This window comes from Centroberyx gerrardi, chromosome 13 (genome assembly GCF_048128805.1).
Source record: "Centroberyx gerrardi isolate f3 chromosome 13, fCenGer3.hap1.cur.20231027, whole genome shotgun sequence".
Taxonomy (NCBI): Eukaryota; Metazoa; Chordata; class Actinopteri; order Beryciformes; family Berycidae; genus Centroberyx; species Centroberyx gerrardi.
This window is the reverse complement of record NC_136009.1, coordinates 17,227,733-17,244,007: the sequence shown is the minus strand read 5'-3', so window position 1 is coordinate 17,244,007 and position 16,275 is coordinate 17,227,733. Positions and strand designations below refer to the sequence as shown.

The 16,275-nt window shown below is 45.4% G+C and overlaps 1 protein-coding gene across 1 annotated transcript in view; it reads left to right on the top strand.

Annotated features, from left to right (window-relative positions):
• LOC139925580 (zinc finger protein 521-like) overlaps positions 1-16,275 on the top strand; it is a 93,478-nt gene that overhangs the window by 67,556 nt on the left and 9,647 nt on the right. The window contains exons 6-7 of the mRNA XM_071917016.2: positions 6,820-6,951; positions 12,674-12,789. Coding sequence (XP_071773117.1) covers positions 6,820-6,951; positions 12,674-12,789 — 248 coding nt within the window. The remainder of the gene's footprint in view (positions 1-6,819; positions 6,952-12,673; positions 12,790-16,275) is intronic.

The following is a 16,275-nucleotide window of genomic DNA, read 5'->3' as shown; positions in this document are numbered from 1 at the left end:
GAAGAGGAAAAAAATTATGCAAAACGCCTGTCTCGTATTTGCTGAGATGTATTAAATTTCCAGTGCGGGCGCCTGTGTTATATAAAATTATGCTAATGTCTCGTGGCCCGCTGCGAATGGCGGCTTGCTGGTCCCGAGCATGCGTGGCTGGCCGCTACACGGAGCGCACTCAGTGGGACTCGCCTTTTCTATTAAGGAAAACCTCTAGACACCTGATGATGAATTCTCTCTCACCAAATGTTCCCCCTTTTTTGTGTCGAAAATATGAGCGCTTTTCTAAATGACTTTGGAGAGCCCGGCGTGGCGCTCGGCGGCCTGCGTCGAGCAGGGGGGGAGGAGGGGGGGGTGCGAGGGGGGGTCCCTCTGCAGCAGGCTAAGGGAGTCAATTAAGGCAAGCACTGATAATTATAAGCCGGCAGAACGCAGGGGCTGGCTAATTGTACAGTGTTCCATGCCGCGAGCCCAGCCAAGGGGCCTCTCCACAACGCTCTCTCTCCCTGCTCCTTTGTGTGGACCACAGGCCCCATAGAGCCACATACCTCAGCCTGACAATGCCGCAGTGAGGCCAGTGAAGAAAGCTGGGCATGTGCCCGTAATTAACTTTTTACATTCAGGCCACTCACTCTTTTGAGACCTGAAAGAGAGATTCTGGTTGGATTCACACCTCATTTCTTTTCTCCTGTTTTCTTGCCAGTTAGATTTTCTTTGTCCATTTTAGTGTTGCTTTTTTTGGTTGTTTTTTTTTCTCTCTCTCTCTCTCTCACTTTGCACAGCAACTTTCATTGAGCACCAGAGTCTTGTGCTCTGAAAAGTCAGGGCGTAGTCACTTGACCTTTATTTCCTTCTAACAAGAAAAAGCCCAGCAGTTTAGAATAGGCATGTATGGAGTAAATTAGAGCAGTTCAGTGCAGAATGGTGTTTGTGTGGCTGCAGGGGGTCCGGCGCTCCCATGCAATCCATCTCAGCAGCCTGCACTGTTTGTCCCCAATGGACCTCCATACCTGCCTCCAGCTGCAGCGCCTACACATCATTCGTTAACAAGTATTCGGCTATCGCCTTTGTTGTTGTGGATTTCTCCCCTCTTTTTTTTTCTTTGCCTCTGCCTCTGTGACCTACACACTGTTCATTTGACCGAGTTTTAGCCATTGTGTGTTTCAGCTGTAAGAATAGCAGTTAATGTGGTCCAGGCAGAAAACAAAATGGCAGACTATCTTTCAAAGCATACAGTAGCCCCAAATCCCATGCAGACACCAGCTCCATATCACTAGTTACCTGAAAGGGAATCCTTAACTTCATCTTAATGCTAATCATGCAGAGTAATGCTGTGTCTATTTTGTCTTATTATGTCTCTAATGTTAAACAATGACTACTGGCTTTAAGTGGTCAGTGGATTTTCTTTACGACTCAGTAAAAAATCCATTACTGTTAAACAAAGTATTGTTAGACACGCACAGGTGCTCTTTGCAAATAACTCAAGTGTAAATGTCTATTCAGTGGGTTTATATTAAAGCGGGGGAGAGGTGTCCTTATGTTTTTGTCTCCCATGTTTGGTGAACTCCAAAAGGTGTTCTAGTCGGCTAAACCTTTTGTAACATCCACTCAAGCGTTACGCATGTTTATCTCGACACAAAACCTGTCAGTTTGGTGTTTTCTACCTCTGGCCCAGTAGCCAGGGGAGCTGTGAGGCGGTTAATGTAGGCGCAGAGTGGCTGATCCTAGCAGGAGCCTAGCCCTGCTCTGATTAGCACCTCCAACGAGCTGCCATGCATCAGAGCTGACATTCTCCCAGAGACATGTTCCCCCAGAATCCTTTGCTCTCGCTGTGCGAGGGCGTCGCCACCACTGACATGTCACAGCCAACAATCTCACCTCACCCCTCCTTCTCCCTCTGGAGGTTTGAAATGAGCATCAGGCATGCCACGAACATGGGACCCTGACATGGGGTCTTTGGTTTCTTGCTTAGCTTATCTTGCCTCGACTTTTTTCTCCCAGACACTGAACACATCTTTAACATGTTCCCACTTCCCCACAGGCAACCTGGAGTGAAGATTCTCCTTTAATTCTATGGTAGTTTTGCCATCTCTTTGATTTTATTAGCTAGCACTAGGCCATATTTTCATCACTCTTCATGTAATACATTAACTCTTTGATAGAATGGGGGTGAATTGCCAAGGTGCCATGATTAAATCTTGTACTTTAATTTCTGTATTTTGCACTTCATTCACTCTGTCCTTCTCAAACCGAGGAGGCAGGAAATAGATATTAGCAATGTTCCCCCCAGGCGCCAGTTCTCCAATCAGCTTTGGTCCAGGGGGAGTCCATCCCTTTGAGCTCCCACCTACCACCTCCCTACCCCCATCCGCAGCATTCTCCAGGCATTAATGGGCCTTGTAGTACTTCTGAAATGAGCTGGTTCCTTATGAGGAGTGCTTCTACCTCAAGAGAGCACACACACACGGAGGTGGAGTCAATTTGTATTCACCCATAATTCCCTGGGCCTTAATCACTCTGATTTTCCCCCCATTATCTGTTAATGGATAGTTCCCGCGGAGAGAAGAGAGAAGTAAACCCACCTACTGTTTACAGGCCTGAAGCTGTCTACTCTGCTACCATCCACAATCCCATAGTGGGTTGTATATACAGCAGCGGGTCCGCTGAAAACTAAATCTTCTAGGTTTATTAACATACAACTGTAACATCAGGCTGAATATTAGTAGACAGATGGTAGAATTGGAAGCTAGTTCTTGCCTAAGGCGAGGTTCCTCCGAAACAGGATCACAGGTATTTCTCCTTTCATCTGTGCAGGATCAGCAGTCCAGAAAACTTGGTATTGCATTGACCTGTTAGTTTTACTTGACAAGTTTTGTGTCAACTGTATTCGGTGGTTCTGTCTGTTACTTTTCCAAAACACCCCGTTGCTGCCTACTAAATATTCTCAATTTGTTCTCCCACTTGTTTACTCATTACTCTCAGTAAAGAAGTGCCTTGATTGATGTCCTTAATATCATTTGTTAGAGTGTGCTGCTTCGGCGACACAAGCAGCATGGGTCCCTTTAAGAGTGAGCTTTAGAGAACCATTCACTATGCCCCAGAGAGGAGTGTAAATCTAAGTATCAGATTTTTCTGTTCCAAAGCCAAATGCTAAAAGTGATCCTGAATTCCCCTCCAATTCAAGCTGCTCCTCAGCAGAATTGTTTAAATAGGGTAGGGGGCAGTGGGGGTGGGGGGTGGAATAGAGTAAGCTGAGGGAGAGTTTTTAATTAAGCAATGCCCTGCGCCATACTTAAGTACACACTATTAGCAGAATGTTAGACTGTCTTCAGCTACTTTAGTTTCAGTGTTTCACTCACTGTACAGTTCAGTGCTATGCACATATGCACTCAAGCAAACGACGAGGTCCATATCAAATGCACAGACACATTCACCGCCGACTTTCAGGTTTCAATATGCTGCAACTGTATCATTGTTATATAAATGGAGTTCACTAAACTATGCAAGCTAGACCAGCAAACCCCAGCGTCCCAAACAACCTTCAACAGCACATGAACTTCAGCCTGGATAAAAAAATAAACAGCGAGGAGAAATAAAGACCATTCTTTTTAGAGTAGTTTTTCCTCTCTCTGTCTCTCCCTCTCCTCCACATGGGAGAGATATTAGGCGTTTGTGTTTTAAGGAGCTGTGAAATACATAAACCATGAGCCACAGGAACGCTAGGCCCTGTGGATATGCAGATGGGCTTACTTTGCTGGTGTCAGGGATGCTTAGAGGGAGCAGGCACAGGAGCAGTTCTCATCTAAAGGATTTTCTTAGGAGTGCAGAGGGACAGGGTGGTGGCAGTGGAGAACACTCAGGAGACTCGGAAAAAGAGAGTGGGAGGAGGGAGAGAGAGGGAGAGAGAGAGAGAGCTGACAGTCCCCTGTGGCCCTGTAACTATATCCAGAGTCTGCTCAGTGCATAGAGAGGGGTGGGGGCTCACGCAGGGCCGTGCTGATTGGGCAGCCCTGGAGAAAGGCTGGGGGAGCGACAGGAAGTGACCTCAGCCCAATGAGGGAGCTATAGGGGCGAGCGGGCCGACTTCCTCCCTTGGCTCTCACTAAGAAACAGGCTGCCAGCGTGATCCAACCCCTGTTACCCTGCCATATACAAACCCAGCCCCTATACAAGCTACATTACAGGGCCAACGCGTGTAGAACTGAGTCATGATAGACTCATAGTCTCTCTCTCTCTCTCTCTCTCTCTGCCTCTCTCTCCCTCTATCTATTTATATATCTCTCTTTTGCTTTCTCCCTCTCACACACATACACAATCACACACAGACATACTTTTCTTTCTCTCTCAAGCTTTTCTCATATGTACATACACTCAGTACAATAACATTTAAACATATATATAGTCATATTGTATTATATATACATATTTCAAACCAACAACCACCCACTCAAATTTGCAAACATATTTTTACTTTCCCTCGATGCACACGCACACACACACATGCACACACGCACACACACACACACACACACAAGGTCAGACAGGCAGGTGCAGAGTTATCTGCATAATGAAGCAGGCCAGGTCTCCAAAGGGACAGCGCTGTGCAGCAGGGTCAAACGAGGGCTGCACATATGGCAGAGGAACAGATCTGTGAACTCTGCAGCATGCTTGACCTTAGTGTACACCCTCACACAGATAAGCAAACTGAATGGTGATCAAAGAGGACAGTGATCAAACTATCCTCCCGCGCGCCTGCGTGGATGCGCTCGTGCCACCCCCACCCCCCTCGCTCCCCCACCCCCTCTCTCTCTCTCTCCCTCCCTGATGCCTCCTGCTACACACAGACGCACATGTAGGCTACAGCATGTCTCATCTTTCAAAGGGGGGAGGATGCATGATTGCAGAACGCACCATCAACTCTTTCTCCTTTCCAAAATAAAGGGCTTGTTTTGATCGGTCCCTAACCTTCTGCCAAACAGTCATTCAGGACTGTACGCCCGTGAGCTCGTGCTGATACACGGCCTGCGGTTTGTTTTTACGCCGCAGACACAACCTTGTGTGATATACAGTGCCATATGTTTATGTTATTAGGAAAAGATAGTAAAGGAACATATGGAAATATATTACCGTAACATGTTCAATATGTATACACTCCCACTGTTTCTTTTGGCACTGCGGGAGATGTTTCCCTTCCCTTCCCTTCCTGGAATATCGGGGGTCGTTGGGTTGCAGTTGTCACTCTCACTCAGGCTCAATCCATAGGTGCAGAAGCAGAGATACTACATATATTTCATTGCTTGCTTCTTTGTAACTTCTCATAAAGTGACAAGGTCCTTTGCTCATTTGACAAGTATTTTCAGAAAATTAGACCGGAATGAGAAGTTTTTTACATTCTTGACATAATTGGATTTTAGAAATTTCCCAAATCGCCATGACACAATGTTTTCAGTCTAGTGAACCTGCCTCTGTCATTTCATGTGAGCTTTGAGTAGTGGATAGGCAAATAACTATAAAAGTGAAAATAGGAAAGTTGCTCATGATGAGTGAACAGGAATTATAAAGTGGGGAGTTGGGCACCTACATAAATGTCCATTCCAGTTCATTGAACGGTACTGTTGTTTAGCTGGGTTTAGTTGGGTTGCCAGATTTGCCTAAGGCGCCTTCGATTAACCCTCTACTTGGGTCCTCCCGGGCTGGAGATGGGCACAGCTGGTTAGGTGAATTGTGTGTTTGCGCGTCTGGTACCCAGGGCCTATGTTGGGGGCACTGGGCTGGAGAGACCTAGGGATAGGCTCCGGATGAGTCCCCGGGGTGCCCCCCACCCCCTCCACCCCATCCCCCCCACCCCATCCCCCTTCAGCTGGCCTAATGTCGGGCTTGGCAGGAGTTTGATAGAGCACTAGTCCAACCCCATGGCAGAGTGCATAGGCCTTTTATTGACGCGCTGGAGATGGGCAGTTCTGTGGAAGTCTGAGTCAGCAGATCGTTGTGCAGCAAATGAGCGGTCAGGTTCACTGTCTGAACGGCATTTATTTAAGCTATCAGTGTCCTCGCCTGAGGTAGTCTAATGTTGGGATAGACGTGTGGGGAATTCTAATGCCAAACAGATAGACTGGGAGTCTGTTTTGCACTTGCCATAAGTGTTGTCTCACTTTGTTAATAATGTTGACATATGAACATGTGTTGTTTTTAAGGACAGTAGTTCTGGCAGACTTGACAGTGACGCATGTATTTTGACAGATTTAATTTGATTTGATTGAGTTGCTTTGGTGATATAGAGTGAAGGTTGAGCAGAAACTTTATTGAAGTTATTATTACGCCCTTGTATCGTTAATGTTAAATAAGTAAAATCACCCACTGCACTATTTGAAATGAGCCTATTTTGTAATTCTTGATGTATTTTTGATACACATTCTGCAAAGATCACATGCCTTTAAGTCACGTTTTTTCCTTCATTTATACCTTTCTTTAAAGTCTGCATTCATTTCCCTACACCAAGAATAAATTATTTTTGCATGTAAGTTAATCAAAAAGACTACGCTCACCATGTTCAAAGTGCAAGACCTCGTCTGAGCAATTAGGACCCCCACTGGTCATCCAATTTATGCCTGATGGGAACAGATCACACGTTATATTAATTTCCTGTCTATGTCATGAAAGTCACAGGCAGGAGTCTTCTCCACAAATTTGTTAAAGTTGAATTCCATGTGAAGGCAGAAAGAAAAAACGGAATAAGGTAGAGACCTTTGTTGCTTCTCTGCCGCTGCCTGCTCTGATTATTTTTCCTCTTATGGATTTCTATGTGTTTTTGTTGTTTCTTCTCTGCAGAGGAAGGATTGAACCATGAATGCAAGCTCTGCAGTCAGTCATTCGACTCACCAGCAAAGCTTCAATGCCACCTGATTGAGCACAGCTTTGAGGGCATGGGTGGAACCTTCAAGTGCCCGGTCTGCTTCACAGGTGTGTATTGTGTGTGTGTGTGTGTGTGTGTGTGTGTGTGTGTGTGCATGTGTGTGTATGTGTTGGGGGTTTGCGGGCAGATGAGCAGATAGAAAGAGTGTATGCTTGTGTACATGTTCACTCTTCTGAAATGTTCACATTCTCTCAGTACGAAGCTTTACATTCCAACTCTGTCTTTTTTTTTGCGTTGTGTGAAAAGGCAAATGGTTTCTAAATGAGTTGGGAAAGGTCAGGCAAGCGGGTCGCTCAAAAGCGGAGAGCAGTTTGCTGCGTGTGGCTTTTTATTTAGTCAAATTGCATCCAAATCAAGGCCAGAGAAGTGTCATGAGGCGAGAGAGAGAGAGAAAGAAAGAGAGAGAGAGCAGGGGGGAAGACACTGTGAGAGGGGTTCAGGGAGAGGGGGATGGAAGAGTGGGGAAAGAAAGGGAGATGTGCTAATTGTGGATGGCGGTGGTGCTGATAGCTGTAATGATCTCATCTGTCTCTGTGCGTGGAGGTGGAAGGACCGGACTCCTCCTGAGAGGATAGCGCCCTCCTTCAGTGTCAACAGGGTTAACTATCTCTATAATGAAATCTGCAAAGTCGTTAACTTCAGCTCTTCACTCTTTCTCCCTCCTCAGCTCTTTACTCTTCTTCGCACTTTTCGGGTCCTCAGCTCATTTCGCTCTCTTGCGTTTCCTTTTCTTGCTTTCTTTTTTTTTTCCAACTCCCTCCAAATTCATATGTCTCCACTCCACTTGTTACATCAATTAACATCATTAGCTCTCAGCACAGTTCACTCCCCGATCTTTTCTTTCACATTCTTTACCTCTTCATCCACCTCACCTCGCGGCTCCTTATTCATTTGTCTCCCCTCTCTCCGTCTCTCTCCCTCCACTCCCCTCCCTTGCTCCACTTCTCTCATTGCTGTTTTGGCCTTATCTCTCTTTTAGCAGAAGCCTATTGATATATCCCCACCCCGCACCCCGCCCCCCTCCTCATCCCCTCACAGGGGTCTGGGCATTTAATATACAGAGCATGCCTCCTTCATCTGAGCCTTCATTTTCCACCGCCGGCTTTGACAGACAGGTCCCCCCTCTCCCTCCGCGTCCATATCGATCACGGCGCATGAGAGAGAGAGCGAGGGATGCTGGGAGCGAGAGGGAGAGGGAGAGGGAGAGAGTACACCCTCAGGACAGTGGTCGCAGAGCAGACAGACAGATGGGCCAAGGACTGTGGTTGTGGGGAAGGCAGGCTGCGGAGAGTGTGGACGGACTGAAAGGCCTCCCTCTGTTGGGGATGCAGGGGACAGGCAGACTGAAAGTCACAGCACTCGGAGGAGGAGGAGGAATTGAGAGATTGGCTGACAGCTGTCCTTGAATATATTTCTTCAAGTTGAGCCTGGCATAAAGTAGAGGCACAACCCTAGTTTATCACCCAAACATGAACAGCGTATCGATTTATAAATGTGAATATATATTTTTAGCAAGCTGAATTTTTATAGCGCATTTGTTTTGTGTGATAGTTTAGATAGATTTGATTTTTTTGTGACTTTTAAGACATTCCACACTCTTTTCCTAACCATAATTTTTACATATGATTATCATGATATGGATTACTATACGTAAATAAATTACTGTTTACTTGTTTACAGTTTACTTTAAATTACTGTTGTTGTTTTTTGTTTTAGCAAACAAGGCTTTCTAGTCATTCAAGTCTGTTTGCACTCACCATGTATAATTGAACATACTGCTAACTATGTCATGATCATTTTAGCTAACATCAGTGTGGATGAAATGCCGTTGATTAATCATGGCATGCACTATTTTAGTACTTTAATTACAAATTCAAAGGGAATCCCCATTTCAGACATAATGAGTCTGAACATAAAAGTGAAACTTTGATCAAAGTAGGTGGTGCTGGTGATGGTGGTTGGGTCGCTGAGTTCACTTGATTAACAAGGTTATTCCTTGTTTTAAAGATCATCCCCAGTTGATGTCCATGTTTTAGTTTGATCTACCCTCTGTGACCCAAAACTCTGTGGGAGGCAGGGAGTGATTGTCATTCTTTGACATACCTGATTATCCTCGATCCCACTGGAGGGAAAGGAGAGAGGACAAATCATACCAGAAAATAGACCGAGGGGAAGTATGGGGAAAAGTGAGTCATAGACAGAAGAAGAGGGGAGACGAAATAGAGGAGAAAAGGAGACAAAACTTGGAGGAAGCTAAGAAGGCTGCAACTGGCAAGTTTGGATGTGAGATGAAAGGAGGGAAGAGGAGGAGGAAAAGAGAGCTGTGTAGGGGAGGGAGGGTAAATGGGAGTTGAGGAGAGAGGTCCATAAGCCCCTGGATGATGAGAGAGAGGCTGACTCTCCCAGGACAGATTTGACAGGTTTCAGAAGTGGGGGAGCCTGCAGCTAGAAGTGTCTGCCTGCACCCTTAGGAGCAGTAGTGAGGGCTGGTGTGGAAATTGTGATTGGGAATATGTGCTTAAGACAAACAAAACAGAAGAAAGTGTGCCTGATGAAAGTCGGGTGTGTGTGTGTGTTATTCTTTTACTTATGTCACAGCATGCAGTGGAAAGTCGAAAAACTACAGGATGCTCTTCTTTCAAATCCGCAAGAGTACGGCAAATACAGTAGTTTAATTAGTTGTTTGTGTAGTTCCTGCCCACATTCTCTTGGAGCATGATCTTAGAATTATGACATCTTACATCCAAAAACCAGCATAAGCTTTAACTGAAAATACTAAGACTCTAATATTTAGCAACTTAACAACTTGGAATCAACTTACTGCACACAAATGACTTGCTTGTGTTGCCTCTGAACACTTGGATCAGCCTCTGCATTGTGAACTCTTGGATTAAGCCGAAACGAAATACATGTAGGCTAGACGAATAAATAAATGAAAAGGAGAAAGGGGGAAAAAAGGATAAACTTTTTTTTTTCTCCCTGCACAAACAGCTTAGTATTGGTGCAGTGCAGCCTGCAGAGAGCACCACCCTGCCAAAATAAAGATGAGCTGGGGCCTGTAGTAAAGGAGACGTCTGCCATGGGCGGCCCCTGAGATCTAATCAGAGGGCTTAATATCCCCCACAGCGAGGAGACCTTGGCCCCTCAGCCCCCTCAGCCCTGACACCCCTGACGCCCAACCCGGCTCAGCGCTCTGCTCGGCTCCACTCTGCTCTGGCTCCACAGCCAACAAACTCCACAAAGTTCTCTCTCTCTCTCTATCTCTCTCTCTCTCTCTCTCTCCCTCTCTCTCTCTCTGTCTCTCTCTCCCTTATTCTCTCTCATTCTCAGCAGGGAGTGCCACAATGGCCAGCCACTGATCCTGTTTGGATGTGGTTTTGGATTATTTCTTCCCCGTTTCTCTATGTCCTCATTTTAACCCTCTAGGAAGACATGCTTCTGTGGCTCCTCTAAATGGACATTGCAAAGGCATATTTCATGTTTGCCTCATGCTGCCGTACACCGATACAGTGTCCCTGCATAGCCTGTGTGAGCCAATCCCTTTATTAGGTTTTACGCACTAATTTGAAGAACAATGATGAAGATAAAGAATGTTGTTAAGCGTCTCCAATGTTAAATTCTTACCACTAAGTAAACAATTAACACAGTTTTGCTGTGAAATTATGAATGTTGTAGTCATTCTAAGTAATTTTAAGTATGACCTACGGCTTCAGATGAAAAGTCAATACTGACCTTTACAAAAGGGCTAAAATGTTGTTCGGGCAGTTACGTCTTTGCCTTCAATGACATCAGCCAACTGAGTATTAATGGTCTAACTACATACAGGAGACTTGTAGGTGCTGTTGTTAGGGAAGTGCACTTTAGACTCTGGCGCTTTGCTCGCTGTGCTTTCAGCTGTCATCGTCCGCTTAATATGCATATGGATGAATGAATGCTGAGCTATGAATTGATGCCAATAAATGCATAGCTGATGCAACATGTCTCTCATTAGTACTGGATCAGATAGACATGTAAACAGGGAGAAACAGCTAACTTGACATCTCAGTGGTGTGTAGGCCTATTGTACAGAATTTGAAGGCCCCCCAAGTCTCAAATCCATTTTTATTTTTGCTGTATTGACTTTTTCCTTCTCTAGCCAAAGACATAATGAAGGCTTCCTGCAGATGGTGTGACCTGCTTCTGTACACTATATGCAGACAAAACACGGCTAAAGAAAAATGCCATTGTTTTTCAGCCTATTTCCTCTTTTGGAGCATGTAATCCCCACAAAGAAAATTGTCATCATTTTCGCAACATAAAACAGTTGCAAAATTGTGCGTTATAGCCCATGCCCTAACCTTGAGAGGAAATGCTTTGTGAACAACGGCAAAGCCATCTATCTACAATTATGTTTATCTTCATATTGTTGTGGTCATTAGTTTCAGAAATGGACCATGGCGTTGTTGTTTGTTCATTAGAGGAGGTTTGTTCATTTCTGGTTAACATGCTGCCACGTTCCAGAGACAGCTGTCACCCAGGCATTAGCAGTCTGAAAGTGTCGCTGCAGTTTGACTGCTGCGGATCTAAACTTTTATTTCCCAGGTCAGGAGTGTGGCAGGCATCCATTCACTGAAGCAAAGCGAGTCTCAAGCGTATACAGCTCAATAATTAATATCAGCTCTCCCAGGTGTGCTCAAATTGGGCCACGTTAATGTTGCTGAGCCCCCTTGAGGGCCACCGGGCTGCAGCGACCCCAAAGTGATCTCTCCAATAGACACCTCACCTTTTGTGGCTGTGCTTTTTCCTCCCTCTCCCTGTGGCCCCACGGTGCATGCATTAGAAGAAAAGTTATTTTGAGCTGTAAGAAATTCAAATGAAGCCCCCACATGCTAACTTTTCCAGAGCATCCAGACCTTTGAGATTAGACAGCCGTCCTTAAAGCACAAGGGTCTGGGATAACAAACGGCATGTTTGAAGTGCTCCTCAGAGAATGCAGACACACACACACACACACACGCACACACACACACACGCAACACACGTACACTCAAGCACACACACTTGCTTCCCCCTTAGCTTTCCAGCGTGGACTATGGCTTAATTAAAGCACAAATGTATGGTATATGTTTTAAGTGCCAGCGAGTTGTGTGTTTATATGATCGTGAATGTAGTCTGAGTCTGCATAAATAAATAGTGCAGCGCCATGAATATTTATATTGTCAATATAATTAGCAATGTAGACTAATGGAGGCCATGTTTTGCACTTGAAGCCATGCCAATTTTTTGTGGTTGTTTATTTTCTGGCTTGTTGTCCCCACAGTAGTGCTAAATAAAGAGCATCATTATTCCCAAAACATTATGCATTCACTAGCTGTAGTGCCACGGATATGACCACTCTAGTTCCACTTTCGATATCTAAATTGTTCTTTTTTTTTTCAATTATATATCTCATAATGATGTTTTTTATTGTTGATAGCACATTCATTTGTTTGTAATTAAGTAATTTTCCTTGCCATTTGACATAGACTGTCTCCAATGATTATTCAGGCAGATGCAATTATAATCTTGCTTTTATTCCTTTAATGCTGACAACAAGGCCCGACTCTAATTTACCAAAAACAGCAATACGGCGCATCACAGTGATTATAGGCATCGCGCAATGACAATATTGAAATACAGTATAGAGAGCGTCTGGAAAGTGTTTTTGAAATTTACAACAAAATTGCTTACTTTCCTCTCCTTTTCCCTTCTCCTCCTGTGTCTCCTTTGCGTGTGCCTGTGTGTGCGCAGTGTTTGTCCAGGCCAGTAAGCTCCAGCAGCACATCTTCTCTGCCCACGGCCAGGAGGATAAGATCTACGACTGCTCGCAGTGCCCTCAGAAGTTCTTCTTCCAGACAGAGTTACAGGTGAGCCTCGGGCCAGGGAGCAAACGGGCCACCAGCAGACACTGTGACCGCTAATCACACATGACAGCTTAACAAACACCAAACACTACACACACACCGCACTTCGGCGATACCCTCCATCCCGGTTGGGATGGGAGACTCAGAAGGAATTATTTCAGTCCGTTTCCAAAACTCATTTGTGATGTGCAGATATGATTTGATTTGCTTATTAGACCAGCAGAGCACTAAAATATCTGGAATTAGAGGATTAGTGGAATGTGCGTTTTTGAAGAGGTAATTACATACAGTGCAGAGGCAAAAACACAGTTGAGTCAATATGCCTGCATCTCCCCTCCTAATCACAGAGGAGGCCTCATGGCTAAATATGAGCTTTGTCCTCTGGGAGACCATATCTGCCCTTCAACAAAGTTAGTAGTTGGACTTATGAACTCGCAATGTTAGAGAGATAATCCATTTTCTAGCAATCTCTTTCTCCAGTCCTTGGAGAGCCTGAAAAAATGAAACAGACCTTATTATATTATTTCAGTGTGGTGGTGTTTTCAAGCAGCACTGTTGTGTTTGGGGGATTCTCTACCTTACACATGGCACATTTCTCATATCCAGATCTTTTTCTATTACCCTGTGTAACTGAAACATTAAAATGTGAGCAGTCTAACCACCTTGTTCAATCCAATCACTGAAATTATTCTCAGTTCTAAGCACCAAGAGAAGCCAATAGGTACGGACCACATCCTTCAAAAACAACTATCTTGAACTTAGATTAGCAGTGCTGCGTATTAGCGGCTAGCCAGAGGAAGCATCCAGGGCTTTGGCTGCCCATTGATCGGCAGCGATTTTCATATTGAGATTCAGGTTGTAAACACACAGGCGTGTGCCTGCCAGGAGGAAGGTGAATGTGATCATTATCTACCGGTCATTTGAGCACCTCAGCCATGAATAAAACAAGTCTTGATCCACCAACATACAACTCCACCATGGAGAAGGCTATTAACAAGCCTTGTGCTTCTCCAAACTGCTAACATTGAGTCTTCTCATTCATGCCAAGGCCTCCTATTTATCACATTTTCATCTCTCATTGGTACGAGTGTTTTCTGTATAGCCAGGGTTGTTACAGGTACCTGTAAACAATCTCAAATAACCTGGGGATGTTTTCCTACTTTTTTGTCTGACATTTTTTGGAATGAAGTGATCTCCACCTCCCTGAGGTGTTGTTTCATGCATGATTATATTGTTTTACACTCTCTGTGAAGAGACAAGAGCAGAACATGAAAGACCTATGGCACTTTGTTGTGAAACAGGGGGTTATGAAAGGAGAGCAGGATTGAGCTTGGGGGATAAGACGATCATTATGCTCAACCTGTGCCATGCTCTAAAGGCGGTCCCAAGTGAGTGCATGCTCACACACTCAAGCACTCAATACATACACACACATAGTCTGATCACATTCATACACACATTCAAATGTACATTTACATAAATTACACATTATCATAGAGGCATGAGTTGATTAACACTGTGACCATCTTGAAGCAGCCCTTAGTCTTTTGAGGGGGGGTCTCAGATCCATCTTTATCTTAAGAGGTCATTCCTGTGCCATTAATATTGGATGTTAGATTTGCGTAAGTTATCCCTTTTCTCTGGGAAGCCTGGTGTGTTTATTGTCTATTGTGAAAGTATTTGGCATACAGTGCAGGTTGGAGTCTTGTTTTTAGTTGTTGTTTGTTTGTGGTTGCTTTTTCCAATGTATCACACTTCAAAATGTCTCACTGACATGGGGCAGTCGTTTGTCAGTCTGTCTGAAGTGGAGCTGTCTTCCAGCAGTGAGGAGAGTGGAGGCTCTCTCTCTCTGCCAGGTCTTGAGTTTGGAGTTTCTCCCTATTTCTCCCTGACACTCTGGCCCACTCGCTGGCTACCTGGGCTCCTCATCTCTCACAGTAGTCGGAGGGGTCAAAGGGCCAGTGCAAGCTGGGAGAAGGAGCGGCGAGAGGGAGAGCTGCCACGGCAGGTAAAGGGAAGCAGGAACGATATTTTATTAATTTGCTGCTGAGATCCTGAAACAGACCAAAGGCTGTGACAGGTATCCAGTGCACCGCTCCACATCCTCCCCCACTGCCTCCCCCCGTGAACTCTACCCTGCGAGGGGCTAGCCAATTTTCGCCAGCCTGTCGAGATGGATGATGGGAGAGCATCCGTCTAATCAGCCCTCCTAGGACCCCCCGCCCAGCCGCCCCCCTCGGACCAGCCAGATTGACTGACTCCTGGGCCTGTGTGCCCCAGAATCCAGAGTCCAAAGGAGAATAATCTCTCTCTCTCGCTCTCACTGTCTCTCTCACTCTCTCTCACTTTCCTCTTTCTTTCTCAGACAAACTAAGCACTGAGATGCATAGACCACCATTCCCTCCAAACTCTCCAGAGGACCCGCCCCCCTCCCATCCACACACACACACACACACACACACACACACACACACACACACACACACAGCCTCCACCCTGTGCATCCCCCTCCCTCACCCCATTAAAAGATGGAGCAGAGTCTAGATATTTCATGAGGTGCTGATGGGGAGGGCGAGCAGTTCAGTATTTGTGCTAACAGGGCCGGCTGTGCGCTGCTCTCCCTGACCCCCGACTACTGCCCACCCCTTGAGCAGCTAGGAGATCGAGCTTCACCGTATCCTCTCACCCAAATAAGATGCGCCGTCTTCTCATTTTAAAAGCAGCCTCTCTCTCCCTTGTCCCCCGATGTGAAAAAAAAAATGCTCCTGGGTTTCACCACAGGCTGTGCTGCAATGTGAAACTTGATAATAAACTTTGCCTCCTTTTCCCCTTTGCGTTGGCTTCAGAGACAGTAGCTTTTCATATTGCATAAGGAACTGAGCCAGTGACAATACTGCTAGGCTGGATTAATTAGCCAGATTCATTAACTGATGGATGCACAGTATTAGCCACAGCTTAAATCTGACATTTCTCTGAGTGCAGTTCATTTGTGAAGAAGCACATAAGTTCAGCTCATCATTGCTCCACGAGTGATATAGAGTACTGGAGGGGTGCAATTTGAGGCTTCTCTCCCAATGATCCCGATTCCTCCTAAGACGAGACAATGAGATTGAAGTTACACAACAGTGAAGATGACATTTTCTGCGTGAGATTCCCTCGTTCCTTTTAAGCTGGGCTGTCTTTTATTCCCTCCGTCCTCCAATTTCATTATCATTCCTTGGAAGTGACACGAGATTGTAAGTCATGTGTTAAGTCGTGCCGCGATCGACAGAGGAGTGGAAGGACCGGGGTACTGTATGACTTCTCCCTCTCCTCAGACGCCCGCAGGACACGTACCTTAATTGGAGTGTCTTTTAAAAGGATTCCTTCAAAGACAATCCAAAGCTCCCCAGCCTTAATGAGTGCTGAAAGTGACAGGAGCACGCCTGCATCATGTTCTACTTCCCCACACAAATGAGATTCTCCTCTCCCTGTGTGATAGCCATTATT